Raw genomic sequence first — 27930 nt, forward strand, 5'->3', positions numbered from 1 at the left:
ATGTTGTCTATCATCAGCTTCTGTGCAAAATAATCTGTAAAAGAGAGACATAATTGTAAGTAACATAATAATAGAGACATAATATGGTTAAATTGCACTCATTTTTCTTAAAACATCTCAGGCTGTTCATCTGTTTAGTAAATAGATAGTTTATTATAGTAACGTTTTAATATATAATAATAATAATAATAATAATAATAATAATAATAATAATAATAATAATAATAATAATAATAATACTACATTTATTTAATAGAGCGCTTTTAACAATGCTCAAAGATGCTTTACAGAATCAAACAAAACAAATAAAAGAAAACAACAAAACTATCAAACATTAAAAGCGGATTTAAAAAGGTGGGTTTTGAGAAGAGATTTGAATTTGATGAGATCAGTGCAGTTACGGTCACATTTATTTATTTATTCAAATTGGGCTGTATGTGGCCCCTGAACTAAAATGAGTTTGACACCCCTGGTACTGCATGGTTGTGTTGTAATATCGCATGTCAACAGCAGGGGGCGCTTAGTGCCTTCCAATGATGAGTGTGTCATTCTGAGACGTAAGAGTCAGCTGACTGACAGCAGCCAATCACACGCCGAGGACAGGATGAACCGCCTTGCAGTCTGCCTAAATGGTAACCCTAGATTTGCGAAATATCTCGCGAGAGTGATAATTTTTACCCTAAATATGATATTTTCTTAACCCAAATGAGGTGTTTTTGTGCCTTGAATCTAAAAAGACCATAATTAAAAGCGTTGTCGCATCATGAAACATAATTATTTTGATAAGTTATAAAAAATTCTCAAGAAAACCTCGCGAGAGTTTTACATATCTAGCGTTACCATGTAGACACGACCTGCAGTGTGTGGTGCCCTGAGAGTTGTCAAGGTTTTGGTTGTGTGGAGTATTCGAGAGGGGAGCAAGGGCGGCTACGTGTGTGTACAATGCCGAATAAAACGAAAAAAGACAAGGTGAGTTTCAGAATACGCCAAAGGGATTTTAAAGAGGTTGTGGGTAAAGTTTTAAGAAGGGGGTTGCAGTTCAGTTTACTTAATGATAGTAACCTAGCGTCCCATCACGTTTAATGTTAGCCAACCTTTGCAATTATCAGCAGCAGCTAACTTAGCCGTTATCCTGCCAACATGTTAGCAGTCGGTTCATTTAAATGAAGCACCGTTATCCAGAAGTGAGACAGCACAGCATATAGCTTGAATGAATACGTTTTGCTGGACGATACGGGCGTGTTTTTAGCTTTAATTGTAAGCACTCATTTCTCGTTTCATTATTAAAGGTGAAATCCGGCTGCCGAATATTTAGTAACGTTAGCTAGCAGCAGACAGTCAAACAGTAAACTAACATTAGGTGAGCAGGCGTGCTATAATTGGCTAGGATTTGAGCATGTCAGCATTTACTGGTAGTCTGCTTACATACATGTGTTGTCAACCTCCTTATCTGCTAATGTCTCATTCACTTTAAGTACTTAAAGTTTTTTCTTTTCTTTTCCAGGAGTCCCCTAAGTCTGGTAAAGTTGGCAAGAGTGGAGGGCAGGAGAATTCAGAGCATGAGGTAGGCTAACCCAGGACACCCTCTAAGAGATTTCCTGGAAGACAGGACGACTTTGTCTGACACAGAAGTTCATATGACAGTATCTGTTTGAAAATAAATGGGCCCCGTTATAGTAGTATGCATTGCAGTTAAAGGCCTATGCTTAGATGGGATCAGATAATGCCCTTAAACCAGTAAACCATACAAAATATGAAGAGAAATCAAGAGTGATATGGCCACACAATATTGTATCACATACTTTTCATAGTTTAAATATGTGATTTAGCTTAAGATATGGCTAATATTTGTAATTTTATTTGAAACAGTGATAGGGGTGTTGGTACAAGGCTGTAGTTTTTGCTCCAGTGCTTCCTCTTGCTTGTAGTTTTTCCACAGAGAGCCCTCAAGTGAACCCTCACTTCTGTTGACATGTGCTGGGCCCTGCCTGGTATGACCCATTCCTGTGATAGTGACAGGTGGTGAGTGTGTGTGTCTTGGGTGGGTGCGCCTGTCAAGTAGCAAATGAGGCGAGGGGCGTAGTGAGAACAGAAGACCAACCGTGGAGTGGAGGGACAAAAGCTTGCTTCAATTTTGGCCTCATGATTTATTGAACATATTGGTTTAGTAGCAGAGAGGTCAGAATAATTTAATAGGATAACTCATTTGGTGCGGTCACGTTTTGAGGTATAGTGATGTCGGGTTATGTCTCCTTGATCATCACAGCTGCTCTTATTGTCTGTTGTAGAGAAGTCACCAAGTATTGATGTTCAGACCATTGTGAGACATGTTAGTATGCCCCGCTGGTGAGGTGGCATTTGCAATTTTGTGCAGTAGAGAAATTAAAAAAGAAAATAATTAAAGGTTTAGATGTTTTATGTATATGCTTGGTTGATGAGCCAATTGTGCAAGGCCACTTAATAAGTAGAATTACAGCTGAACCCTTCTAAATCAGTATCTCGTGCTAGGGTAACATGCTGCAGATCTTTGGTTGGATAGCCTGTCTCTCTTGGTGAGTGGAGCTGTTCATTTACAGGACTGGATTGTAGCACTCTCATGACTCATGCGGCCGTTTGTTGTTAACCTGGTGCTAAATTACTTGAAGTTTCGGGTACCGGCTGATCAGACCACTCTTCCATTTGGATCATAGACTGGTCATACTAAGCTCATAAATAATACAGTTTATTCATATTATTATACTTTCCAGCTCCTTGATGATATTTATTTAAACATACTTGAAGTTAGTGTCAGTGCTAGTCTTTGTACATACAATGCTATTGTTAAACTACTTTACTACCCATAATCCATGAGGCAATCAGTAGAGTTCCACAGAAACCAGATTGACCTCATCTGAACAATTGTGCAATTGTTATAGATTCAAAATAGATGATTTATTATGTTGACAGTTCAATGTGGGAAATAGAACAGTCTTCAACATCTGACAAAATATGTCATAAATGAAAAATAATGCACTGGCAAAGAAGACTGGTAGTCTTTGCGTCACAAAAATGGGCAATGATTAATCAGGAACTATATAATTGATTGTTTCTGTGACTTTTCAAATAGGGCTGGGTATCGTTAAAAAATGATGATTTTAGTACCAGTCCAAGTACCCTTAAAGTGATACTGATACCAATGAAGTAATTCATTTAATACCCATCAAGTGCATAGAAGCATTAAATGACATAAAATGCTAGCACTCCTCCACATATAAATAATTAGATTTTTACACAAATGCATGTAAAAATCTAATTACTGTAAGTCAAGACTTTAAATTATTAAGATTTTCAGACAATCACGTCGCATTAAATTGAAGAACGCTTGCGTCGATTGGCTGTGAAGAAGTCTATACAAACAATCATATTTTCTAGCTCTGGGTGCAAAAAGGATTGATTGCAGGTATCGTTTGACGGGAGACGTTTCGATACTACTTGGAATCACTTTATTTCGGTTGATACCTTAAAGATATCGAGTATCGATACCCAGCCCTATTTTCAAGCGTAAAAGCCAAACATCCTTTAGTTGCAGCTCCATATATGAGGAGTGGCAGCATTTCTTTGTCATAGAGGATAGTAATACAAATATTGTTGAGTTTTGGACTGTTGGTCAGGAAAAAAACAAGGTATTTGAGGATGTCAAGAGTTTTTTATTATATGTTTGCAGACATTTTATGGATTACACAATTAATTAATTGAAAAAATAACCAGCAGAATCAATCGATAATGAGTGTAATTGTTTGCTGTAGCACTAGATTCAATATCTCTGCCATAATGTCAACAAAAAAATGTGTTGAGCATCACAGGATTGGGATTTGAAATAAAATTGCCTTTTGGAAACCATTTGTATCAAAATCCAATGCATTAATCTACCTAAACTGTGAAGGTGTGTAATAAATCAATGGGGGAAAAAAACAGTAACGTGGTCAGCTTGCCTTCGATTGTTTTTGCTTGCATATGGATTGGGTCACATCTGGAAAAGTCAAAGGCGACCCCCTGTTTCCACGTTCTGAAGTGTTAAACACTGTGTTGGTCGTGTAAGAGCAAAGGCATCTGGTGTGAATCATTGCGTCAGATTATTGCGTTGTATGGTCATATACTGTGTTTGAATAAGAATACCAGCGTGCATCGGGGCCAGGTGCACATTAAATAGTCTGCTCTCTCTGTCATGAATTTCCCTTTTTTTCCAAGATAAATTGCACTTGTTAACTAATTCAACAAACACAGATAATAACTCGGACTTCCTCATTGACCTCTACAATCGGTATGTCTAAACATCGCTGAGCCATTATGGAAATATTTCAACTTCCTTCATTCTTTAAAGAAATGAAGGCTTTTCATTGTCATTTCTGGAATGAGAGCAGACAGCTGTTTGAAAAGCAAAAGGTGCTCTTTTAGCTTACTACAGACATAATATTCATGCTGTACGGTCTGTTTACCACCTGTTTTTTAGTTTTTTATTGTAGTTTCATAAAACTTTTATAATATGATTTCAGTGGCTGCTGTTTTTCACAGTCTAGTGCTTTGTAACATAAAATTACACACTTGTCAATATTAAATCTTAAATAGGATATCAGTTTCCTAATTTTGGATCCCAGTTAAGATGAAACCATTATTAGCCAGACTGAGTCAAGAGATTTGAACCCAGTCAACCTAATGAATTCTTTGTTTCCCTAAGTTGTGTCCACCTTTTGAGTAATAATCCTGCTCGCTGCGGTGTGTCAGCATCCATGCAACAGATCTACTAATGCAACAACCTTGTGTCTAATTGAAATTGCTGCACTGTGAGCTGTTGTTGTGTCACTCCCGTGCCTCTCCTTTTGTCTCGTAGTAGAGCATATGTATATAATACATAGGAGGGCCTCATTAGAAAATCATAGATGACAGATTCTGCTTCACTGGGGTTCATGAGCTGACCAGAAGAAGAGTTATCTTTGTATTACATGAATATTTAGTGTAGGTCACTTCACTAGACAGCTTGCTCGTGGCCCAGTTTCTAAGCTCCTGTCTTGTAGTTCTGCAGACTGTGGCCAACTTGAGCTGGGTCTTAAATGAATTTGATAAATCCCATGTGACTCAGACTGATACAGCCTCACAGCTGTGTGTGTGTGTGTGTGTGTGTGTGTGTGTGTGTGTGTGTGTGTGTGTGTGTGTGTGTGTGTGTGTGTGTGTGTGTGTGTGTGTGTGTGTGTGTGTGTGTGTGTGTGTGTGTGTGTGTGTGTGTGTGTGTGTGGATCCCTCCAGGAAGGTGGAGCCAGCTGTGAGAAACTTGACACATTCTGTAGACCCAGATCTGGCTTTTATCACATCTGTTGACCCACACCTGGGGTGTGTGATTTGAAGCTAAGAAAACCCTAATAGTTAGATTTTTTTCAGTGTCAAATTATAGCTCACAAATGTATTACTATATATAGTATCCGTGTGAGTTGTGACCTTAGATACATGATAAAAGAGACTATCTTGTTGAGTAAAAGATGACGTACCCATCTAACATATGGTATTCAGAGTGCTTTGTTGGTGGTTACAGTCTTGCACTTCTATCAGATTCCTAAGGAGGTAATCGCCCTGTCTTTCACACTTTGTGCACCACTATAGAGCCTGTCACGCATGTGCTTGTTCTGCATCACTGTAACTTACATGCGGTTTCTCTGTTCTTTTAGCAGGGCTCTAACAGGAAGACTAGCAACAGTGTTCCTCCTACCACTCAGCTGCTAAAGGGGAAGCAGCCAGGTTCCCAGACACCTGTCAAAAAGGACAAGAGGCAGAGCTCCTCTCGCTTCAGCTTGAGCAACAACAGGGAGCTGCAGAAACTGCCTGCCTTCAAAGGTATTTACCTGTACAACAACCCAAAATCCTTTCACCTAATCACATAATGACCTAACTACCCAGTACTCCAGAGTTGGTTTTGGAGCTGCTGTATACACATACAGTATATACATATACAAAAGTACCATGTAGATACATTTAATAAACTTTATTGGCAAAAATGATGAATTAAAAACATTTTGAAGCCTGAATTTAATATCATAAATTACCCAGAAGCTTTATATAGAGCATAATGTTCCTTTTGTACGGGGTAAATAAAGACATGGGTTGCCTGCTTGTGTTGTAATATGTAAGAAATGCCTGTAATCTTGACACAGATAAGCAGAGAGTTCACAGACGTGAATGCTTACAAATACACACTCAGTTATTCACTCACTGTGTCCATGCTGAACGTCCACAAACATCCCCCCTGCTGCATCACCCTAATTTTAATAGCTGAGGCGAGTATGACATTATGCAATACATGGAAACAAACAGAGGACGTACATGGCATGGACTTTGCGCTGGATTTAACCCAAGCGTCTATATTTAGTGGTAATCCAGAGATAAAGCTTTAATTCCATGGTCCTTGTGTTTCAGGATGTTGCCAGTGACTAGATAAGAAATGTCTGTCAGCTATTCTACTTTTCCTGTGCCCCTCGTCCCCCTGGTAGAAAAGGTTGTATTTTTGGGCAGATCTTTGCAAAAATACTGACGTTTAATGTCAAAGCCCAGTGCCAGCATAGCATCAGATGGAAAATCAAGAAGTGGTCACTGCTGTTAAGCCTCTGGGTGTATTGTCCATGCATGTTTGTTTGTCTGCATGCATGAATACACAGAACAACGCTGTCCCCGGCCTTTCCCCAGCGTATTGAAAATAGTTATCTGCCTTGGTGTTGTACTGAAAAAAAACAACAACTACATAACTGCCTTAAAAGTTATTTATTAAATGTACAAATACACGTTTAAAAAAATGATTCTGGCGCTGGTGGTGGAAAAAAAAAAAGATGGCAAGAGAGACAATTGCTCTGTGCAATGCAATAAAAGGTTGCTTATCAGTGCAAAATATGAAGTCGAAACATTTCTGTGTCTGGAAATGATCAAAACATAAGAGAAATGGAGGAAAAAATCAATCTAGTGTTGTCATTGAAGAAAGTTAAAAGCCTTTTAGGAGGAAACTGAACTTTCCCATCTTGATCATACATTTTAATAAGCTAAACAAGAGCTCTGAGAAAGTTTTGATGTTGGTAGGTTTTGCCTGGCTTCAGAGGAAAATACATTCTTCTGATTTTATGTTGTGGGTTACTGATACTGTAGTACTTCAAGTTTCTCTCTGAATGAAAAGTGCGATACAAATTAAATTATTATGAAGAGTATGGAGCTGTCATAAACCAGATTTCTGTTGAATATCATCTTGTTTCGTAAAGAGGTGGATTGCATTCATAATACTTATATATAAATACTTTTTCCTAGAAAAGAATGGCTTGGTTTTGTTTTTCTTCTCACTCTTTAAGTCTGAATACTTGCCTTGCAGTCAGTGAGCATCTGGCTATTACACACTAGAGCAAAGGCAGAATTCCTCTTTTGGGAGAGTTTACAAATGTTATTTCTGTCTTTGCAGGACTTGAGTAATAGGACAAAGTGGAGTAACTATCTGGGACTTTAAGCAACAGCTGCAGTTTTGTTATTGTGTGCCATTTGTTCACCATTTAGACTTTTCTGTGAGATTAGAATTAACAAACACATGAAGGAGTTTATTTTATATGTACCAGTAATATTATCTTAGCCATTACCCACGTACTGTGTCAAGAAACTAATAAGTGCACCTTCATTTCTGATAAAGCTGCTCACTTCACATACACCCTATTGAGAGCTTCGATAACATTCTGCAAAACATTATCCCAAAGTGGCCCGGTAGATGTTATCACTTAGTCCTGTCCAAACAGGCTCCTTGCTTGGCCTGTTTTCATTCCAGGCATGTTCACCACCTCCTGATGGAAACACATGTCCGAGAGCCTGTCCTGCAGAGCCACAAGGTTGAGGCGAGACTGAAAAACCCTGACCGTAAGCAGGCTATTCCCTTGAAGCTGCCCCCGATACAAAGTCTTTATGTGTTGCTTCTCTGGAGCTAATTTTAAATGTCCAAGCACACAGTAGCACAGCAGTTTAAATGCTTCCTGTTGAAGGCCACCTATAGTGAGCTGCTGCTTTTGCCTATATGTTTGTCAAAAGGGACGACCAAAATACATAAATCAAGAAATGTGTGTTTTGAATAAGTGGTTGTTGGAGATTGTCTTGACTGCAGTTTATAAACAGGAGGTATATGCACCACAGCTGCCTGTTTGTCTAATTATAAGTGTAAACGTGTTTGCCAAGAAGCTCAGAACAACAGTTGTTGCCTCTGTATGTGTTCTCATTTAAAGCATGAGCTATCCTGCATGAAGCATCTCTCCTTCTCTCAGGGTTTGTTGCCATCTGCTGGTTAGAGTGGGAAATATTTGAGTTAATGTTGGTTCAGTAGAACCAAACATTTTGTAGACAGTAATGATATAACCTGCACCTGATATTATGGTTATACAAAACAAACAAAACTAATTGGGGGAGGTGAAATAGTTTCTTATTAATATTGTTAATACGTTTTTGCAGATTATTTCATAGTGGTTGTGTGTAGAAGTTTAATAGGCCAATCAACATGTAGAATTTGCCGACATGTTTCCCACCAAGAGAAAGATATAAAAAAAAAAAGGTAGTTTCTACTGCAGCTGTCATTTCAAGAAATACTAAAGATTTCAGGAAACAATCTCCATATTGCATCAGGCACTACAGATTACACAACATGACAAAAAGAGTGTGCAACGTTGTTTGCTTGAAACAGTGAGCGTGTGATCGCTTTTGCTTAACGTGTATCAAACCAGTATGTCAAGGCAACGGTATCAGCATCGGCAAACCTCTTATACAGGAACACTGTTAAGATCACTGACACAGATATTTATTTTAATACAGTCGACAGATACAGAAAGCAAGATGAGGAAGATCCACATCCTCCTCCAGCAGGTTTTAGGGAAGGATTTCCTCTACAGCACACAGGTGTTTGTGGTAGAGGAAAAGCCTTCTACACCCTTATGAGAGTGAATTCCCCAGTCACACATCTTACATAAAAATATAAAAAAAAAATAAATAAACAAAACTCACAAGTTTTAATTAAGCTTTAGATGCAGGAAATTACGTGCAGTGATTTTAGGACAGTAAAGACTTTTTCTTTTTTGTTGCATGATTCTGCTCATAGATATACACATAAAATGAAAAACAGCAGTCATAAAAAATCAAAAGAGATGCAAATGTTAAAGTAACAGCATTTCAAATGCAAATTCACTGAGCTTCATGCAAGAACTTTCTGTACTGACAGATTCATTCTTGCATGTTACAAGAACTTCAAGAGAATTTGTGACATTGTACCAATTTCATCATATTTAAAATGTTTTCTTTGGTAAAATCGACATTTTCAAGTCGTCCAGTCTTGTAGAGACAGTGTGCCATTTTCCACTGAAAAAAACACTAATTTGACCTGAAATAATTTTGCCTTAATTTGATTGAAGATGGTGTTAAAATATGATAGTGAAATTAACTCAAGTAAAATATATAATTAAGACAAACCTAATGTATAATTAATATTCTGTTCACTGTATTATCATCATCATCATGTTTTGCCAATTTACTGTGAGATGTTTTGGAGATGTTATGATTTTTATTGGCATATTTCAGCACATTTTAATACTTGTTAGAAAAATTCTCTCACTTACAACTGTTTCCTCCGCATCTTAATGCAGGTTTCTGTCCTGTTACAACAGTGTAACACCACCTACTGAATGCTTTAATATTCTCTCGTCTAATATCTCTGTGACTGTCACTTCCCACTTGACTGCCTCTCATATTAGTCATGGGCCACTGTGCTATAGCAAGACGTTTTTAGTATCTAACTTCATATCAGACTACATATTCCATATTTATTTCTGTCACAGTACAGCGCTGCTGTAATGATGCATCGTTGTAGTTCAGCTATAACTATTTTGTAACTTTTTCAGGTCACTTGTACACTTGAATACTGACACTGGCACTGGCGAATTTGTTGTGATTTTGTCTGCTGACTTCTGGCAGCAGGACTTGAAAATCCGTGGTGTGAAATTCTTTTTACACAATTTTTGTGAATGAAAATTTTACACAATTGAAGTGAAACATATCTATATTTAGCCGTATATTGCAGTTGAAGAGTTGTCAATTATGCTAATGATGAATACGTAGTAAGTAAGGTGCATCCCCTTATGAACAGGTGGCATTCATCAGACTGAATAAAAGGAAAGATTTCGTAAATTAACCCAAAACATTTCATGCATTAGTCCCATTATCTGCTTGGCCTGCTGAGGAAGGTTTGTACCCACCCAAGAAGATTTTTGTGTTAATCTCACTCTCATTTTTGTCTGATTGTAGAGAGTTGAAAGCACAGCTATCAGTTTAAAATTGCATGATAGGTAAGGAGGTAGTTAATCTGTAATCCACAATAGGCCACTGTATATGAAAACTAATACATATTCATTTACAGACACAGACACACACAGTCCAACCCTCTTGCCACTAGCTAGAATCACCCAAATTAAAAGTGGCTACAATTATGATAAACTGTCCGTTAGTAACACAGTGGCACCATTTGTGTTAATTTCTAGTGAGTGTATTCTGCCAGCAGTCATGTGGTCACAGGTGTTTGTACTTGAACACATTTTACATTTTTGATTGTGATTGGCCGAGTCTCAACATGAAATTAGCAATAGCAGCTGAGAATCTGAGCTGCCCCTTTATTTCTTCACTCTATGTTAAAGTAATACAGAGCAGCAATAATGAACATGACTTCACTAATTTGAATAAATCACTCATAAGTAAGCAGATGAATAAAAATGAATCTAAAATACAGTTACAGCTACATTTTTGTCCTTGGAAGCTGCTAAAGGAGAAATTAAATTCCTGCTGCCGTTTAAAAGAGCGTGTCCCCTCAACTGTGAAGATGGGTCTGTTCCTCCAAATAGATTCGAGCCTTACGGCGTATTACAGCAAACCACGGCATTGCGACGTGAAGATCAGCAGACCCTTTTTACTTACATGAAGCACCCAACAGTGAATTTAGAGAAAGCTTTAAAGCTATAACACAAGCAAGCTCTCCATCCCATCCCGGACAGACTCATGATGCCTCATTAGTTCACTCTCTCTCCACTGCCAGAAATAGCACAGACACAGCGAAAAGCTCAAGCCTGATGAATGCACGTGCCAAAGAAGCATTTGGAGAGTATCTGTAATGAGTGGGTGTGTTTAGCGTTGTCTTGTCTTGGTCAGAACAACAGATCTTCAGATTGGGGGTTGCCTCATGACTCGGTAGCAGAATGACAAGAAAAGAGCCCTTTATACACTCTGACTAGACCCTCAGTGTTAACAGTCAGTCAGTCAGTCAGTCAGTCAGACAGTCAGACTTTCTCTTTCTCTTTCTCTTGTCTAGATTTTATTTTATTTTTTAAAGTTTGAAGTCCACAATTTCAAGGAAAGGTTAGCTCTAGCATCAGTTTTTATGATTTCAAGTGTAGACTAACTAAAAAATAAAGCCCAGTTCTGCACTCAATCTATATCATGCATATATATGAGAAATTAACGCTTAGTAGGGGATTAGCAGCTATACTAGCCGACACAGGCAGAGTTAGATGCTCCAGGCTAATGTTATATCTCCTATCGAACCGCACCAACACCTCCAAAGCAGAAGTACAAACCACAGGGAGGAGCTGTGACACGTTCTTACGTGATACAACAGATGTGCTCTCTAAAGACGCAGCAGATAGAGCTTTTTTTTTTTATTATTCCCAAACATATTACATAAAGTTGGTGTTCACATGGAGGAGGTTGGACCTGAATCGCATCGCTATGATTGTACAGCAACGTCTTTTGTGCAAAAAAGATTTAGCTGTTTATCCATGTAAAAAGACTGCTCAAAGAATTGATTTATTAATAAGTACTGCTGTTTGGTGTATGAAACTCTGATTGGTTTAGGGCCAAAATACATATCTGATCTTCTGCTGTGTTATGAACTATCCTGGCCTCTCAGGTCATCTGGGACAGCTCTGCTTTCTGTCCCCAGAGTCAAAACTAAACATGGAAAAGCAGCGTTCAGTTTTTGTGCACCACATAACTGGAACAAACTCCCAGAAAAATGCACGTCTGCTTAAACTCTCAAGTTCTTTTAAATCAAGGCTGAAGACTTTTCTGTTTGCCGCTGCCTTTAGATTAATACCTTACTACACTGTAACTTTCTATTTTAGCTTGTCTTTATTTTAATTTGACTCTTTTTAATTGTATTTAAATGCCTTTTTATGTACCTCATGTTGCTTTTACATCGTCTTGATGCCTTTTTTAAATGTAAAGCAGTTTAAATTGCCTTGTTGTTGAACTGTACTACACAGATAAACTTACTAAGTTGAAGAGGCAGAAGGCATTCGTGGAAACCATTGTGCCTCTGCCCCTACTTCTCACCATCCTTGCAGCATGATGGCACATAGTGTACACTTGGGGTTTGGTGATTAAGTGATTTTATGTAGTTTGCCATGACTGTGCAATGTCTAGATGCACATTATGACTCAACCCTTCTGCCTAACTGGGTGCAATGGTTAAAGGATTTGTAGAGCAATGCAAGAATTATCTTGTTACTTGCTTGATATTTATTTATGAATATGTCTTATCTCTATTTGAAGGACTTGTTTAATCAGACAAAAGTCTCATTTTATTGCCTTGAGCTGTCTGCATGACTGTAGATTCGCCCTTTTCCTGTACAGCCCTTACAGTGCAAGGTTTTGTCCCCAGCGCTGTGGAGACAGACAGAGTGCTGCTCACTGCATATGCACATCCTGTGTTGCTCACATTGAGACTTCCTGCCTTCCTGTTTCTGTCACATACACCTGGGCTCAGGCTGAGAGCCATCTGTCATGCAAAAAAAACACAAGCACATATGCACAGACACAGACGGTTGTAGAAGTTAAAAAAAAAAAAGGGCTTTTATCTGATGAGCAGTGTCAGACAGTCTGTTATCTTGCACAAACTAAGCAGTAGGTTTCTAGCTCACCTGTTACGTTCAGGTGCTTTTTTTATATTAAAGTGAAATTCTCATCACTGTCTGCACTTTTTCATGTGGCTTACATGTTTAAGACTTGTGGTTATAGATGTGTTATTTTCAACATATTAAACTTGCGTTGCTCTTGAGTGTTCAAAGTTGTTATTTCGAGAGTGGCTTTGAGGTTTGTTGCTGGGTGTAAAGCTGTGAATGAGAAATGACAAACAGCCTGCATGTTGGTCAGCAGTGTTTATTTCCTCCTCCTTTTTATTTCTATACTTTTCTTGACGAGCTGAACCGATCGAGTCGTCCAGATCTGTAGTTTTTTTTTTTTTTTTTAAACTCTCGACAGATGTAGCTGTCTCTTGCTCCAGTCACAGCAACAAACCCACCCCCTTCCCCCCTTCAGCCCACCAGCCAATCCCTTCCCTCATGTTTATTTATTCTGACAGCCAGCCCATGTGAGTGCGGCCAGCCAACCAGGCGGCTGCTGTGGGGGATGACATCACTAACTAGCTGGTTCCCTCCAGCAGCAGGGGAGCTTCATTTTCTGCTCTGAGTGTTCGTGCTAAAATGGAGGCTGGCTCCTCGCCTTAGCCTGGGCTGCCCTCTTCTCCCCTGTCTCCTGCCTCAGCTCACTGATGTTGGCATGTACTAGAGCTGCCAGTGGGATGGTTCTGGATGCACCGAGCTCCAATGGGCCTTTCCAGCCTGTGGCCCTCATGCATTTTAGAGGTGAGAGAGTAGGAAATTTGCCTCCTGTACTGCTGTGTGTGTGTGTGTGTGTGTGTGTTTCAAGGGGGAGATGGGCAAGAATGTTGTTGCCATTCAGTAACTGCAGCTGCGAATCATAACGCCGTAGAGAGCAGGAAATCTTTGCGTCAGCTGACTTTTCTGAAAAAGTTCCTGCAAAAGACTGAGTGTGCTTATCCTCTTACCGGTTGGTGGCAGGAGTAGTTTTGGAAGAGGAAGTGCGGGATTGTGTTTGTGTGTCAAACGAGGAAGGTTTTTTTGCGAAGGCATCGCATAGTTTAGCCTCAGCAGGGAAGGAGGGAGGGCGAGAGAGTAAGGAGTGCTAGTTTTTGAGTCTCCCATCCCCCCATCAAGACTGCTGATGTCATAGGAAGTGAGGTCAAAGCTTGTTGTTGGTGTGTTTGTGTCTGTATTGTGCTGTACCTGAGTATCTGGTGTCACTTGACAAGATGAAATACTACTACTTGTTTTTTTGCTGGATGTCCAGCAGGCTTCTGAGTTACTGTCTCAGCACACAGACATGCAGCATTTTAAACTGTATCAGACTAAGCAGGGAAAACAGAAACTATCACTAGACGAAAGCTTCCTGTATAAATGCTGCAGTGTCACCAGTTCAAGGCTAATCTTTCTTTTGTATATTGCATTATTATTTTCTGCAATCAAACTTGCAACATGTACATGCAAACATGAAGCATTTGTAACAGACACTCGCTACTAGCACCAAAATGTTAGTCTTATGTTGTGACTTGTGAGGTGTTAAATACTACATGATGATTAAAATAATTTGATTTATGGTGGCCAAATATCAGCTGATAGATGCCTGTCAACATTTATACATTTATATTGGTTTTAGTATGTACAAAGCAGTTTCTACCGGTGCCAAACTTAACATTGTGTGATTCAGGATTTGTACCTCGGAGCAATCTTTTTTGTCCGCAACCGGTTTCCTGTGTGCAAGCTGGAGCCTTCAGATGAGTAAAGGTTATTTTCCCATCCATGCAGAGAAGCCTGTGTGTGTAGTCTTCAGTGGCACAGCATGTCTCTTAATATTTTAGGTCTGTTCAGAAACCCTAGTGCTGTTGTGTAACTGGAGCTGGTAGACCTATTGACACTCAGGGGATGAGATGAGGTCCTGGATTTAACTTAAAATGACCTATTATCCTTCGATTACTTAATAAACTTGAAGAGCTTCCTCTGTGTGTGTGTGTGTGTGTGTGTGTGTGTGTGTGTGTGTGTGTGTGTGTGTGTGTGTGTGTGTGTGTGTGTGTGTGTGTGTGTGTGTGTGTGTGTGTGTGTGTGTGTGTGTGTGTGTGTGTGTGTGTGTCCAGTTTGACATTACAGAGCTGCTAAAGAGGGAGCAGGCAGGGCCGATAACACAGTAATTGACGCCGAAGGAAGTAGGAAGTTTTCCCCCAAAAATTGTTATGTGACTCCTGTTGCAGCTGCTCCACAGTTTACAAAAAAAATGCAGCTTCTTGGAAAAGAACACAGAATAGAAGAATATATAATTCAGTGTTTCTTACATAAACACAGCACAGAAACATTGAACAGATCCCCATTAGGGTTCTCTGCGGATGTGGTAGCCGAAGCTCAGGAGTAAAGCAAATTGCCAGCTGTTTGACCTTTTGATGCAGTCGATTAGATTTTGTTTGTGGCTAGTAGACTGGATAGAGGGACTGATGTTACTGCAGAGCTACTTAGAGTATTCTCACTATTCTTCACAGAGTCTGTATATAGCCACAAAAGTGTTTTATAAGAAGTTGGCTTGACTCCTCCATTTTTTTCGAGGTATTATACTTCACAAGCAAACCCTGAAGAAGTTCTAACGGCTGATTTAAGCTCAGTAAGAATAAGTAATGTTACACCTCAACCACCACCTCAAGAAACTCTAGTATTTTTTTGGGAGTGATCCATGTATAATATTTGTGGTTAAAGAAATCAAAAAGTATAAATGACATCATTTACAGGTAGCACACAGGTTACAGTGTTGTGAATACTTAGCAGCGCTGATCTGCTGTGACTCAAAAACGTAGAGGAGTAGGGAAAGTCCATCTGATGGTGCCGCCAGACCCAGGTTCAGGTTCCAGCCTGTGTGGGAGTCTGGACAACCAACAGTGCAGGATCTCTACGAATTGACTTAAATTGATTATTTCCATACCAGTGCTGAGTAATTACACCTTTCACCAGCTGCTTCTGTATGCCGTACATGCAATATGCAAAAGAGGGCTGCTCTGAAAATGCTGCAAATCTAATAATTAGACATTTTTGTGTCTGCAATTTCTTCATTGCAATTTTGCATGTTTTGAGATAAATCTGATAGCTGATACTTTGTCTCATTATTTTTAAATAGTCAACAAAACTTTACCCATAATATCAGCAAGAGACTTGTTATTTTTCTGTATTATGTTTCTGATAACTGGAGTGTTCAAACTATATCTGTAAATATGTAAGTATCTGTTCCCACGTTAAGTATTAGTACCTGTAGAAGAACTGATGAATACAGGGTGGTTGTTTTTGGTTTGTTGCTGGTGGTTTGTTTGTGGTTAAAGTTTCGTGCAAGCTTTCTGTATAGTTGGGGTTGTGTGATGTACTCCTCCAGTGAATATATTATCTTTTCTTAAATGTAGCAAGAACATCATGTTTCACTACAGAAAATGGATTACCTGAAGACACCAAAATCAACTTTTTGCATCTTTTAAATAAATGTTGTGCTGTAGAAAAGGTGTTGATTCATTTGGTGTTTATTTTGTTTATTTTTGTCTGTATTCTCCACATTTTTTACGAGGTCTGTTTGTCTGAGCAAATCAGCCGCGTATGACTCCAGCACAGAAGCAGCTTGCATGCATCTCTGATTAAGCAGCGGTCACCCCCCTGGTCCAAAGTCCTGTCTCTGCCTAGGGTCACCATGGTGATGTACACATGTAGATTGTTAATGTGGAGACGAGACTGGCTCAAAAATCATAGATGTGACGAACGAATTAATGCTGCCCCACAGGTGTGCTTTATAAAGGTGACATTTTGTGTTAAGTCACTAATGAGCACCGTCGCAATGCTTTTTGGTTTTGAGGGAACATTTTGTATCGAAACAATCTGACAAACTAATGAAACATTATTTACAGGACAAGCTGTTTCTCTACAGCTTGTGTCATTTCTAACAGTTTGTGTCGGCATGTCCCATTGCTGTGTGTATGATTATTACATCTCTCTTGGAGCAATACATAGACTGATTTCAGTCAGACTCTGCTGCTGCCTGAGCTTTGACAAGAACCAGAGAGAAAGAGAGAGAGAGAGAGAGAGAGAGAGCGCACATACGTTTAAAGTTCTTTTACTTGTTTATGAAACACCACATGGCCTTAAACCTGAATATGGCTCTGAAACATTTTGATGTACAACTTGGGAAAGCCCTTCAGGTCCTGTGGGAGTAGACTTGTAACTGTTCCAAAGTGCTGAACAAAAATCTCTGGTGCATCTTTATTTAGCTGCTGTGCTCCTTGCTGTTGACTCTGACTATCAAAGAATCTGAGAGTTGCAGAAAAATGCTCCTTTGCTCAAAACCTATCTAACACGCTATTATTATAGTATTAATGATTTGTTTATATAATTAGAAATAGAATAACTTTTACATATAAATGAACATCTGTCTGTTGCCAAATTAGCTCACACAATGCTGATTCAGCCCATCACTGCCAGGTAAATCTCTGTATTTTGCAGATTTTTTAAAACTTGGCGTCGGTTGATTTATATGACACAGCTGTGATAATGATGCATGCACGCTGGCACAGAACAGATGTTGGCTCATTGACAGTAATTTTGCACAAGTTACCCAAAAAAAAAAAAGAAGACTATATTGATTTATGAAGTCTTCAAGTGAAGTCAAGCTATAATGAACCCAAATACCTCGCGAAGCTTTGAAACAAATTATCAGTGGCTATTCTAGAGAGAGGATGGGGGAAGAAAAAAGAAAAAGATTTTAATACTGATTTATGACAATGATTACTGTAGTAATGAACCAAGATTCAAACCATACAAGTCCTTAACTGCACTAGTGGAGCAGAGATTTAGTAATCTAAATACACTACTGCATTGTTTAAAAACGCTCAAGTAAGCTTGAACTAACTTCTGTGATTTTTCTGTGACTCATTCTGTTGCATTACTTTTTCTCTCGATCATAGTTTTGTTTTTGTTTTAGTCTTGTATGGTGTTTCGGGAAATTTTTTGAACGACTTGTCCTTTTAAAGTGCTTAAAATAAAGAAGCAACAATTCCCTTTTTTAGCCCTGAGACTTTACTTCTTCATTGTAGCTATAACCTTTCAGCTGCCAGTCGGATGATGTGATGTACTTGATACTTGATCAGTGAGTGATTGTTTTGCCAGTTCACAGTGTGTGATAATAACATGTTGTTCCATGGCGGCTTCACAGACAAAGCTATCACCTTGAGTGAATAATTGCACAGCTGCTCTCTCAGGCGATATGAAGGATTAATATTCTGTCCTATGAAGAGTTTGTGTCTGTTCATTGATGAAGGAGAACAAAAATTAATCTTCACACATGGCTGACCTGTTAATTCCCACCTTCCTTCCCTTTCTGTCTGTCTGCTAGATGTTCCCCCTGCAGAGCAGGAGAAGCTCTTCATCCAGAAGTTGCGGCAGTGCTGCGTACTCTTCGATTTTGTGTCGGACCCACTGAGCGACCTGAAATGGAAGGAGGTGAAACGGGCGGCGCTGAGCGAGATGGTGGAGTACATTACCCACAACAGGAATGTCATCACCGAACCCATCTACCCAGAGGTGGTTCACATGGTCAGTATAATATTTTTGTGAATGAGCACAACAACGACAACAACAACAACAACAACAACAACAACAACAACAACAACAACAACAACAGCTCTCTAAAGCAACATGTGGCCTCTTTTATTTATTACACCCTGTGGTTACGTGTTGGTTTCAATACCCCATTACATGACTTTGCAATCAGTTTAAATTCTCAAAAATATCTTTATATCATTGATTTTTTTAGGCAGGTGCTCAAATATCTGATAGTTTGTTTTTGTTTTCTGTCTAGGGATTTAACTCACATACATATCTTCTTATTAATGAATGAAGTACATTTTTCAATGCAGCACTTTTTCATCTAAACGTAGTAAAAGCAAGAATCGTATAGAATTTAACATTTATTGACGAGTTGATAATAAAAATCATCATTTGCAAGTTTCTCTTTGGCCCTGCATAGAGCACTATCATGATGGGATTTTTGTGTCATTGCATATCAGATAGCATCATAAAATGTGCATTAAACATTCCCAAAATAGCCGTGATTTCTCAAAGTTCTTGTGCCATTATTCATACTATTGCTGTTAGCCTACAAATGAAAGGTAAATAAGTAAGTTAGCAGCCATAGTCGTCATAATGGATGAAATGGGCTTATGATGCAGGGGTTAGCCTATTTGATATAATAATATAAATATTATAAAACTCCATGAAACATATTGTGCATTTCTACTAGTGTCTTATTTTAACGTGCATAAATTCCTCAGTTACATTTTCATGAGTTGTCATGTCTTACTGAGGTGAGATGAGTTTTCTTTTATCGTCCGTTCAGTTCTTGGAAGCTTTGAAGCCTCCAATGTACATCACTAAATTAATTCAATTCTGTTTTTGGACCTATTTAGACTTTTTTTGGCTCTTGACTGAGTCATAGGAAACTCACATGAGCACCACTGACCTCAGTTTCAACCCAAAGATCCATGTCACAAAAACTTAACTCTGTTATTCTTTCAATCATTGATAAGCCAGCAAGTGATCCATTTATTTTTGTTTCCCTAAAGTGGTCACTTAGTGGTGTTTGCCTGAAGATTGCTGAAACAGTCCCATTCAGTGGGGCTTTTGGCTGTAATTCAGCTCCTACTGTATATTTATTAGAGATTGGTCCCTCTCAGGTTGTGGCCTGGATGTGTTCACGGTGCCAGGTACGCTCTCCCAAGCCAAATTTAAAAAAGCCTTTGATGTTAATCAAAGCCCTGCCTCAATGCCACATGGTAAACTGCAGCTGATCAAGGTGCAAATTTACCCCCATCCTCCTTGTCGTGGCTTTATTTGATCAATGCAGCAGAAAATGCAACCGAGCTGCCAAATCAGCATGAAAATATGCCCTTATTCCAGGCAGCCCCTTCCCCTTGCCCCCTTAAAGACAAGGACTCTTTGAAGTCCACTGATGGCTTTCATCATCAAAGTGTGGAGATTGACATGACAAACTCCTCTATAGCCATAGAGAGTGTATTCTTATGTTAAGGCTGTACACATTATTTCCACCCATGAGCACTTTCAGGACATGTTTGATGCCTCAGCGTTGAAGCTTTAGAAACAATATTTTCGCAGAACTTTGGATGACACGACAGCAGTTGTTGTTAGTCCCGTCTCTCTCTGGGGGGGAAGAAAGAAATGGTTTCTACTAAGAATATAAACATGATGGTGAGTGAGTGTGTTTTGACCTCTGGCCAGCTAAACGCTGGAGGCGCTTTCTGGAAAGTGAGATTTGGAGGGAAAATAGATGGATCCTTCTCAGACAGAGGAATGGTATTGCAAGTGGCACCATTCTTTCTTGTTTCATTTTAAGAAAATAATATATTTTTCTTATTTAACACTTTAAAGACAGATTATTAAGATGGGTTAAGATAAGGTAAATGTAAATTTGACAAACTAAAATCTGATGATGAAGCAGTTTGCATAGGCAGCAGAACATTGTACCAGTATTTATTACTATTGTACTGTAGGAAAACAGCCAGCATAACTAATTTAGTCCATTTTGATTCAGTCCTCAACAGAATTGCAATGAGGTTTGTTTGATAATTAATTGCCTCACACAGCTTTTTGATTATTAGAGATAATATTGTGTGATAAGTGATTGATGATGAACAACTTTGCTTGTCAAATACTGCGGCTGATGGATTTCAGAGTTTCTCCATCAGCTTCATTATTTCAGCTGTCAGATTTGTTTTCGAAGCAAGCGTTGGTTGTCAAAGTGACAGGTAGAGTAGACAACCTTTACAGCCAGAGCTAATATTTACAAGGGTTTGGCAATAGCAGCTGTTTCTGTGCACTATAGAAAAGGTGTTTGTATGTCAATACAGATTGTGGGTAAAAGGAGGTGTGTTCACTAAAATACACACTTAGGATGCTCAGTCACCTGTTGAGAGCAACAATAGCCGGACATACATTAAGACGTTTTTTTGTGCGGTATATGTTTGTCCGTCCCATCCTTGTGAATGTGATATCTCATGAACACCTGGAGGGAATTTTAAATTTGTCACAAACGTCCACCGATTACAATCAGTCAAGAATTTATACACTGATTATGGTGAAGTTTTACACAAAGTTGAAATAGTATAAATTTATGAAGTGATTACATTTTATATCCAAAAGGTCAAAGGTAAAAATTGACTATGACATTATAATGTTCTTCAAAAACACTTTCATGACCATTATTCAACTCAGGAACAGAGGGGGAGATTGTGACCAGATGGCCCTTTTGGTCAGATCCTGAACTAGTCACACTAATCTTGGTGTCCACCTTAAAACTGTGGTGATTGTAGAGATCTTGAGTGCTGCCGTATTGGAGCGACTGTGGCTCAGGTGGTAGAGCGGATCGTCCTTGGGAAAGATATTTAACCCCAAGATTGCTCCTGATGCCTGAGCTAATGGTGTATGAATGTATGAGTGAAAGTCAGCTTCCTCCTGATGAGCAGGTTGGCACCTTGCATGGCAGCCGCTACCATCAGTGTATGAATCGTGTGTGTGAATGTGACATGTAGTGTAAAAGCACTTTAATGGTCGAAAGACTAGAAAAAGCACTATATAAGTACAGTCCATTTACTATTTACCAGGTTGAAGATGAGTGTGAAGCATGCATTTTTTAGACTTAGTAGCTTATTTGGAGCAACATCTATATCTGAAGCATCATCTACTGTCATGGCTACAATTGTGTGTTTAATCAGAATCCGCTTTATTGGTTTATACATACAAGTAAAATACACTAAATACCTTTTTATTAAGTTCATTAAAAGTCTTTGCTACAAATATTATGGACAGACATGGTTGACTGGTTGATGGAGGCAGAATTTTGTATTTTGTATTTTCATGTTAACATTGTTGTATTTCAAATAGTTTATTCTTTTTATTGGTCTCATTGATCTTCATTTGTTTGGAATTTGTTTCTTTGGATTTCATCAGTAAAATGAACTCTGAAGTCTTCATGTTAAGCCACAGTAAATGTTGTCAGATTACTTGATTTCTTTTCTCCCTTTTTGAGGCACATTGAGTTGTTGGTTAACAGACTAAAGAGAATTTTCTGTTATGTATATTTTATATTTCTTTACATCTGTGTCTGTATTTGAAGCATGATATCATGAATACTGAAAATCTGTGAATCATCAGTGGATTGATCTGCCTTTCTCTGTCTGTCCACAGTTTGCTGTGAATATGTTTAGGGCGTTGCCGCCATCATCAAACCCCACGGGTGCTGAGTTTGACCCAGAGGAAGATGAGCCCACGCTAGAGGCTGCATGGCCACATCTACAGGTGCACAGCACACACACATACACTCACGCTCTTCGAAAAAATATTGCTTGTTGTCTACAAGCTGATGATTATAAATCCTGTTACTCTTGAGTTTTTAAACATCTGCTTTTCTTTCACAGCTCGTCTATGAATTCTTCCTACGGTTCTTAGAGTCGCCTGACTTTCAACCAAACGTAGCCAAAAAGTATATTGACCAGAAGTTTGTAATGCAGGTAAAGACATTGTAATAAATGTTATAATATATAATGATAAAAACCTAAGATGTTCTTTCTATTTGATGTCTTAATAACCTTTTTTTATGCACAGCTCCTAGAACTGTTCGACAGTGAAGACCCAAGGGAAAGAGATTTTTTAAAGACTACTCTGCATCGCATATATGGCAAGTTCCTGGGCCTGCGAGCATACATTAGGAAACAGATTAACAACATATTTTATAGGTAAGCGCGTGGTTAAGTTGTGTACATGAGTGTGTTTGTGACTGATGGACGGTATTTTGTTTAAAGTACTACTATCATGTTTCTGCTGTTGCTGTTTTTCAGGTTCATTTATGAGACTGAACATCATAATGGAATAGCTGAATTACTGGAAATATTAGGCAGGTAAGGTTTTCCTGAGAGGTGAAACCACAAAATATATTTTTGCTTTATGTGTATCTGAATACAGTTTGCAGTTGTAAAAAGATTAATTTGACACTTGTATTGATATAAATAGGTATAGTCCTTGTTTTACCTTTCTGGTGTTTCTAGAGTGAGTTTGAGTCAAGCTCATAAGTATAACTGTACCACCGATTTTCCTAATAGCCTCCTCTCTCTTTACAGTATAATCAATGGATTTGCATTACCATTGAAAGAAGAGCACAAGATTTTCCTGCTGAAAGTTCTGCTGCCTTTACACAAAGTCAAATCTCTTAGCGTTTATCACCCACAGGTAACCACTCTGTCAGTCTGAAATATCATGTCACACTTTTCTCTGCAATAAACAAGACGATTTAACATCAGTGTTTATAATGCTGCAGTTGTGTTGGAAGTGGTAACATTATGTTGTCTTTCTCTCTCTCAGCTGGCCTACTGTGTGGTACAGTTCTTAGAGAAGGATAGCACCCTCACAGAACCGGTAAGATTAGATTTATTGATGTTGTTATGTTATTAATATTGTTGATTGAATTATACCTAAACATCCCACCTGCTCTAGATTAGTTAATGTCTGCGTCTACTCTTTGATATTTCATTAGTATGCTGAGTTGTACTATGACTTTTCAACTGCTCATGTGCAGTATATTTTGGTGACCACCAGAAATATGTTGTATATGAGGTTTTTTTTTTAGCTTTACATTAGTGTCCCATATTCATTCAAATCTGAAAATTAAAATGTTGGTCGTAGTAAGTGTGTTTTAGCGTCAAAATGCTTTCTTCCAAGCCCTCATGAATAGACTTTCCCACATGACCTGATGAAGGTTTCTGCATGGTAATGTTTCATATAAACCAATATAAAATCCCTGTCTAGCCAGTGGCCACAGAGACAGACTGAGCACTCACTGTTGGTGCTGCTCTGTCAGACAGAGCACTCTTTTATTCTTCATTCACTCTTGATTCTTTTATTTCTTTAGGATTGCCTGCGTGGTTCTTTATTCAAATCTTAATGAAGCCCAGAGGAAATGCAACTGAATCATTTTAATTAAAAGATAAAATGTGATTAAAAGAAAGATTTATAGAAAGATTTGCTTCCTGTGCAGTAAATAACTAAACTTTTCTTTAAAAAGTTAGCTTCTATTATCAACAGTTGGGACAAATATTGTTCTTAAATAAGCCTGTTGTCCTGTGTGTGCAGACGGTGATGGCTTTGTTAAAGTACTGGCCAAAGACCCACAGTCCAAAAGAAGTTATGTTTCTCAATGAACTGGAGGAGATCCTGGACGTCATTGAGCCTTCAGAGTTCGTCAAAGTTATGGAGCCCCTCTTCAGACAGCTGGCCAAATGCGTGTCCAGCCCACACTTTCAGGTCTGACATATTATATAGTATGTTTGTTGTAAACATGTGCAGCAGTAATCTTGGTATCTGAGTATTTCTTTTTTTTCCATTAAAAGTTTTCTGTGTACACATGTAACCTTGTTATAATGTGCTGTCAGGTGGCAGAGCGAGCTCTGTACTACTGGAACAATGAGTACATCATGAGTCTGATCAGTGACAACGCTGCTAAGATCCTGCCCATCATGTTCCCAGCCCTCTACCGCAACTCCAAGACCCACTGGAACAAGTGAGTCAACAACACTTGTTCATTCTCTGTCTGATGATGGGTTGTGATGATACCAAGTACATAAATCAAGTGACCCGTGGTAATGTGTGTGTGTTTGTGTGTGTTTGCAGGACGATCCACGGATTGATCTACAACGCTCTGAAGCTCTTTATGGAGATGAACCAGAAGCTGTTTGATGACTGCACCCAACAGTTCAGGGCAGAGAAAAGCAAGTAAGACACAGATCTGTTGGTGCTGCTAACTGATATGTTTGTATGTGTTTACATTCTGTGTTTTTGTCTTTTTGTGACATAAAACACATTATTGGTTTGTTGTTAGAGCTTAAATATCAAAAAATAAATGGAAAAAACACTTCCTTCCATGTCCTTATCTGTTAATGATGGACCTTGCATGCCAGGACCTAATTTGTTGTTTTGTTTGCTCTCATTTCTTGCCTGACAATGAGATAGCACATCTTATTTCCAGTGTAGCTATGCCTCTCTTGGTCTTATTGTTGTCTTAGTCTTCTTGTTGGTGTTAATCTTGGTCTTACACTGTTACACATGTCCCACTGGGAAATGGAAAAAATGACCAAACACATAAAACATGCTTAAAGAAAATGAGTACACCGACTGAGTAAACTGGACCACAAACTCCTGAAATGCTTTCGTTATAACAGATGCATGATGGCACTGTATCTTGGAGTAATTGTTTCCTTTTGAAGCTGCCTCTAATGACTGTGTCCTGTTTTGTTTTGTGTCTCAGAGAGAAAGCCAAATGGAAAGAGAGAGAAGAGGCATGGATCAAGATTGAGAATCTAGCAAAGTCAAACCCGCAGGTGAGCAAAGAGATTTTAACACAATTCCTACTTGGCCAGTGCTTATCTGCCATGTTTTCTGTGCATGTCCAATCAGTGGTGGTGATAAATGCAGTCAATTAAAGCAATTAAATCCTTTTGTGTGATATTGACTGAGAAAGCTCAAATGTCCTGCTTGTGGAGCTTTAATGGCGGTGCCCTACATGTACCAGGATGCATTGCGTGTGAGGTTCTGACACTTTAAACCCACTCTGGCTCGAAAAAATAGGGATAAATATCCGAGTCAGTCAAAACACTGCAAAATGAATCCTTGTCCACAACATCCTCTGCACTCATATTTTGCAATGCCATCTTCACTGTTGGAAACATAGCTAGTTTGCAATGCAAGCAAGCTGGCTATCCAGATGAGACTAGAAATCCAAGCTGAAATAGCCTGTAGATCTTCCTTGCCCCCAACTATGTCACTGTACATGCCAAAAGACGGCGCTGGTGCCACAGGAACAACAGATTTTGCAGCTGTGGCCCAGTGACAGTGGACTGCAGGCATTTTTCACATTATATCCTTAATTCAAATAGCTTATCGAAGAGATAAGGTAGAAAACCAGCTAAATGGTCCTTAAATTCTGTACATGCTAGAAAAGTCATATCAATGATACTTTATAACCTTTCCTCCTCTTCTCTTGTCCTCTTGCAGTTTCTGGTGTACGTCGACTCGATAGGCTCAGGCAGTCCGATGGACATGGAGACGGACGGGCCACTGCTAGAAGACGTCAACTTGCTAAAGAAAACAGTAGAGGAGGAGGCCACACAGGTAAGGCATGGAGAATCTGTGTCAGATAGCAGTAAATATGCATGTTTGTATGAGGTAGGTGTTGTGAGGGCTGTGTGTAAAGACGCTTGCCCACTAACATCTTTTGTTAATCGAGGAGAAGACATCTTTACTTTTATTTTTATATATTTTTGCTTCAGTTTACACATCAGAAGTCTTTCTAACACAATGAAGATTTGTCTATAATAAATATTGGAAGCTGCATCATGTCTCTAATTTGATGAAGTGCTTACAAAACAGCTTAAATTGTGTCTTTGTGCCCTCTTACAGATGTTTTATGGTGTTCTAAGTTTAAATATCCCTTACTACAAATTATTGTAGGCCAATTTTATATCTACTGATTGATATTTTAGTTTTAAGTCAATTATGTACATTTTTATTTTAAAGTTTACTTATGTTTTTTTTAATAATCACACTATGTAATAAGGCTTTAAACGATTTTTCCCAAGTTAAGTGTCTTTTGTAGCTGACACATTTCAGGATATTTCAGGTCTTGTTACACATTTGGATGAAAAGCAGTCTCCTCCACTCTGCCCTTTGAATAATTGATTCTGCCAAGATGCTTATTCAGCGCTAACACACATGGGTCTTCCAATTCACAAAGTACCAGCCAAGCTGTCTACCATCCTTTAAGTGGAACAAATGACAGAGCAGAAAAATTTAAGGATTACGTCTTTTTGCCTCAAAATAATTTGCTCACCTTTGCAAATAAATGTGTTCCTTTGCACAGTTTGAATGTCGCATAATGATTTTTTCTCACGTTGGTTTTTATTCATGCCATGCAATTATTTCCTTATCATACGCAGTACTGTACTGTGCAGAAGTTGCATGTGCTGCATGTTATTCATCCCGTCTGTCCCACTTCCTCTATGTGCTTAGATCGAGAGAAATCAGCGTAGAGAGCGCCCATTGATGCGGAGGAAATCGGAGCTCCCCAAGGACATCTCCACTGTCACAGCTCTGGAGTTGCACCGGAGAGCCGAGGAAATTATGACAACGCACGACGGTCACTAAGAGACCACCCCAGATCCACCGTAAACCAGCAGCAGCAGCATCCACAATGGAACCACACAGGCCCGCAGAGGCCAGCACAACCGAACTCTGGTATCTCAGTGCAGTCCAGCACAACACAGAACTGAACAGTCCCACCTCCACCTGACACAGAAAATGTCTAAAGCCGCACATCTAAGCCTGTCAGGACAAGCGGTGCTCTGTCCTTACTGACACCCCCACCCCGTCACACTGTCCCTTTCCCTCACGTTGCTGTTTGTCCAGCAGAGATGTGTGTGGTGCTGGACGGTCCTGCATGACCACGACATGCACCGTGCCCCGAACGTGTCCCCCCCACCCCCAACCCCGCCCCACCCCTCTTTTTACTCTCTTCTGTCCTCTCAACTTGTTTGTGTTTTTTCGGGGGGGCTATGCTGCCCCCTTCTGGTCATCTCTCTCAGGTGTTCTTTTCTGTGTGTGAGCTGTCTTCTCTTCTTGCCTCTTCTTTATAGATGTCAGGTGCTTGTACAAATAATATGAGCCCCCAGCTGTAACCCCTACAGAGGACTTTAAAAAGGTTTAATTTAAAAACAACAAAAACATTCATTGATGAGAAAATGTCAGTTGTTTCTATATATTTAATATTGGCTATTTTTCTCATAGCATTGAAACTAGACAGCTGTTTATATTATTTCCTACATAGTATATTAGGAGCTCCTCTCGGAGGGAAACGCACTTCCTATCAGTATAACTGT

The 27930-nt window shown here is 39.0% G+C and overlaps 1 protein-coding gene across 3 annotated transcripts; it reads left to right on the top strand.

Annotated features, from left to right (window-relative positions):
• The first annotated feature begins 888 nt into the window (after positions 1-888).
• ppp2r5cb (protein phosphatase 2, regulatory subunit B', gamma b) lies at positions 889-27209 on the top strand. Of its 3 annotated transcripts, none has more exons than XM_062436923.1 (16): positions 889-969; positions 1505-1564; positions 5697-5862; positions 18330-18529; positions 22196-22306; positions 22426-22518; positions 22613-22743; positions 22846-22905; positions 23125-23233; positions 23366-23419; positions 24134-24304; positions 24433-24560; positions 24671-24772; positions 25305-25377; positions 26051-26167; positions 27065-27209. In XM_062436923.1, the coding sequence occupies exons 1-16, from the start codon at positions 943-945 to the stop codon at positions 27197-27199; spliced, it is 1737 nt and encodes a 578-aa protein (XP_062292907.1). In that variant the 5' UTR covers positions 889-942; the 3' UTR covers positions 27200-27209. The 3 variants fall into 3 exon arrangements, with proteins under 3 accessions (XP_062292907.1, XP_062292908.1, XP_062292909.1); XM_062436924.1 differs by having other exon boundaries at positions 890-969; positions 5700-5862; XM_062436925.1 differs by lacking the exons at positions 889-969; positions 1505-1564; positions 5697-5862 and adding an exon at positions 13551-13711.
• Positions 27210-27930: the final 721 nt, after the last annotated feature.

Source organism: Scomber scombrus, chromosome 17 (assembly GCF_963691925.1).
Source record: "Scomber scombrus chromosome 17, fScoSco1.1, whole genome shotgun sequence".
Taxonomy (NCBI): domain Eukaryota; kingdom Metazoa; phylum Chordata; class Actinopteri; order Scombriformes; family Scombridae; genus Scomber; species Scomber scombrus.

Coding starts and splice junctions, on each gene's coding strand:
- ppp2r5cb (XM_062436923.1), top strand. CDS start 943: ATGCCGAATAAAACGAAAAAAGACAAG. Junction 22,519..22,612: donor ACCAGAAGTTTGTAATGCAG/GTAAAGACATTG, acceptor TTTTATGCACAG/CTCCTAGAACTGTTCGACAG. Junction 23,420..24,133: donor ATAGCACCCTCACAGAACCG/GTAAGATTAGAT, acceptor CTGTGTGTGCAG/ACGGTGATGGCTTTGTTAAA.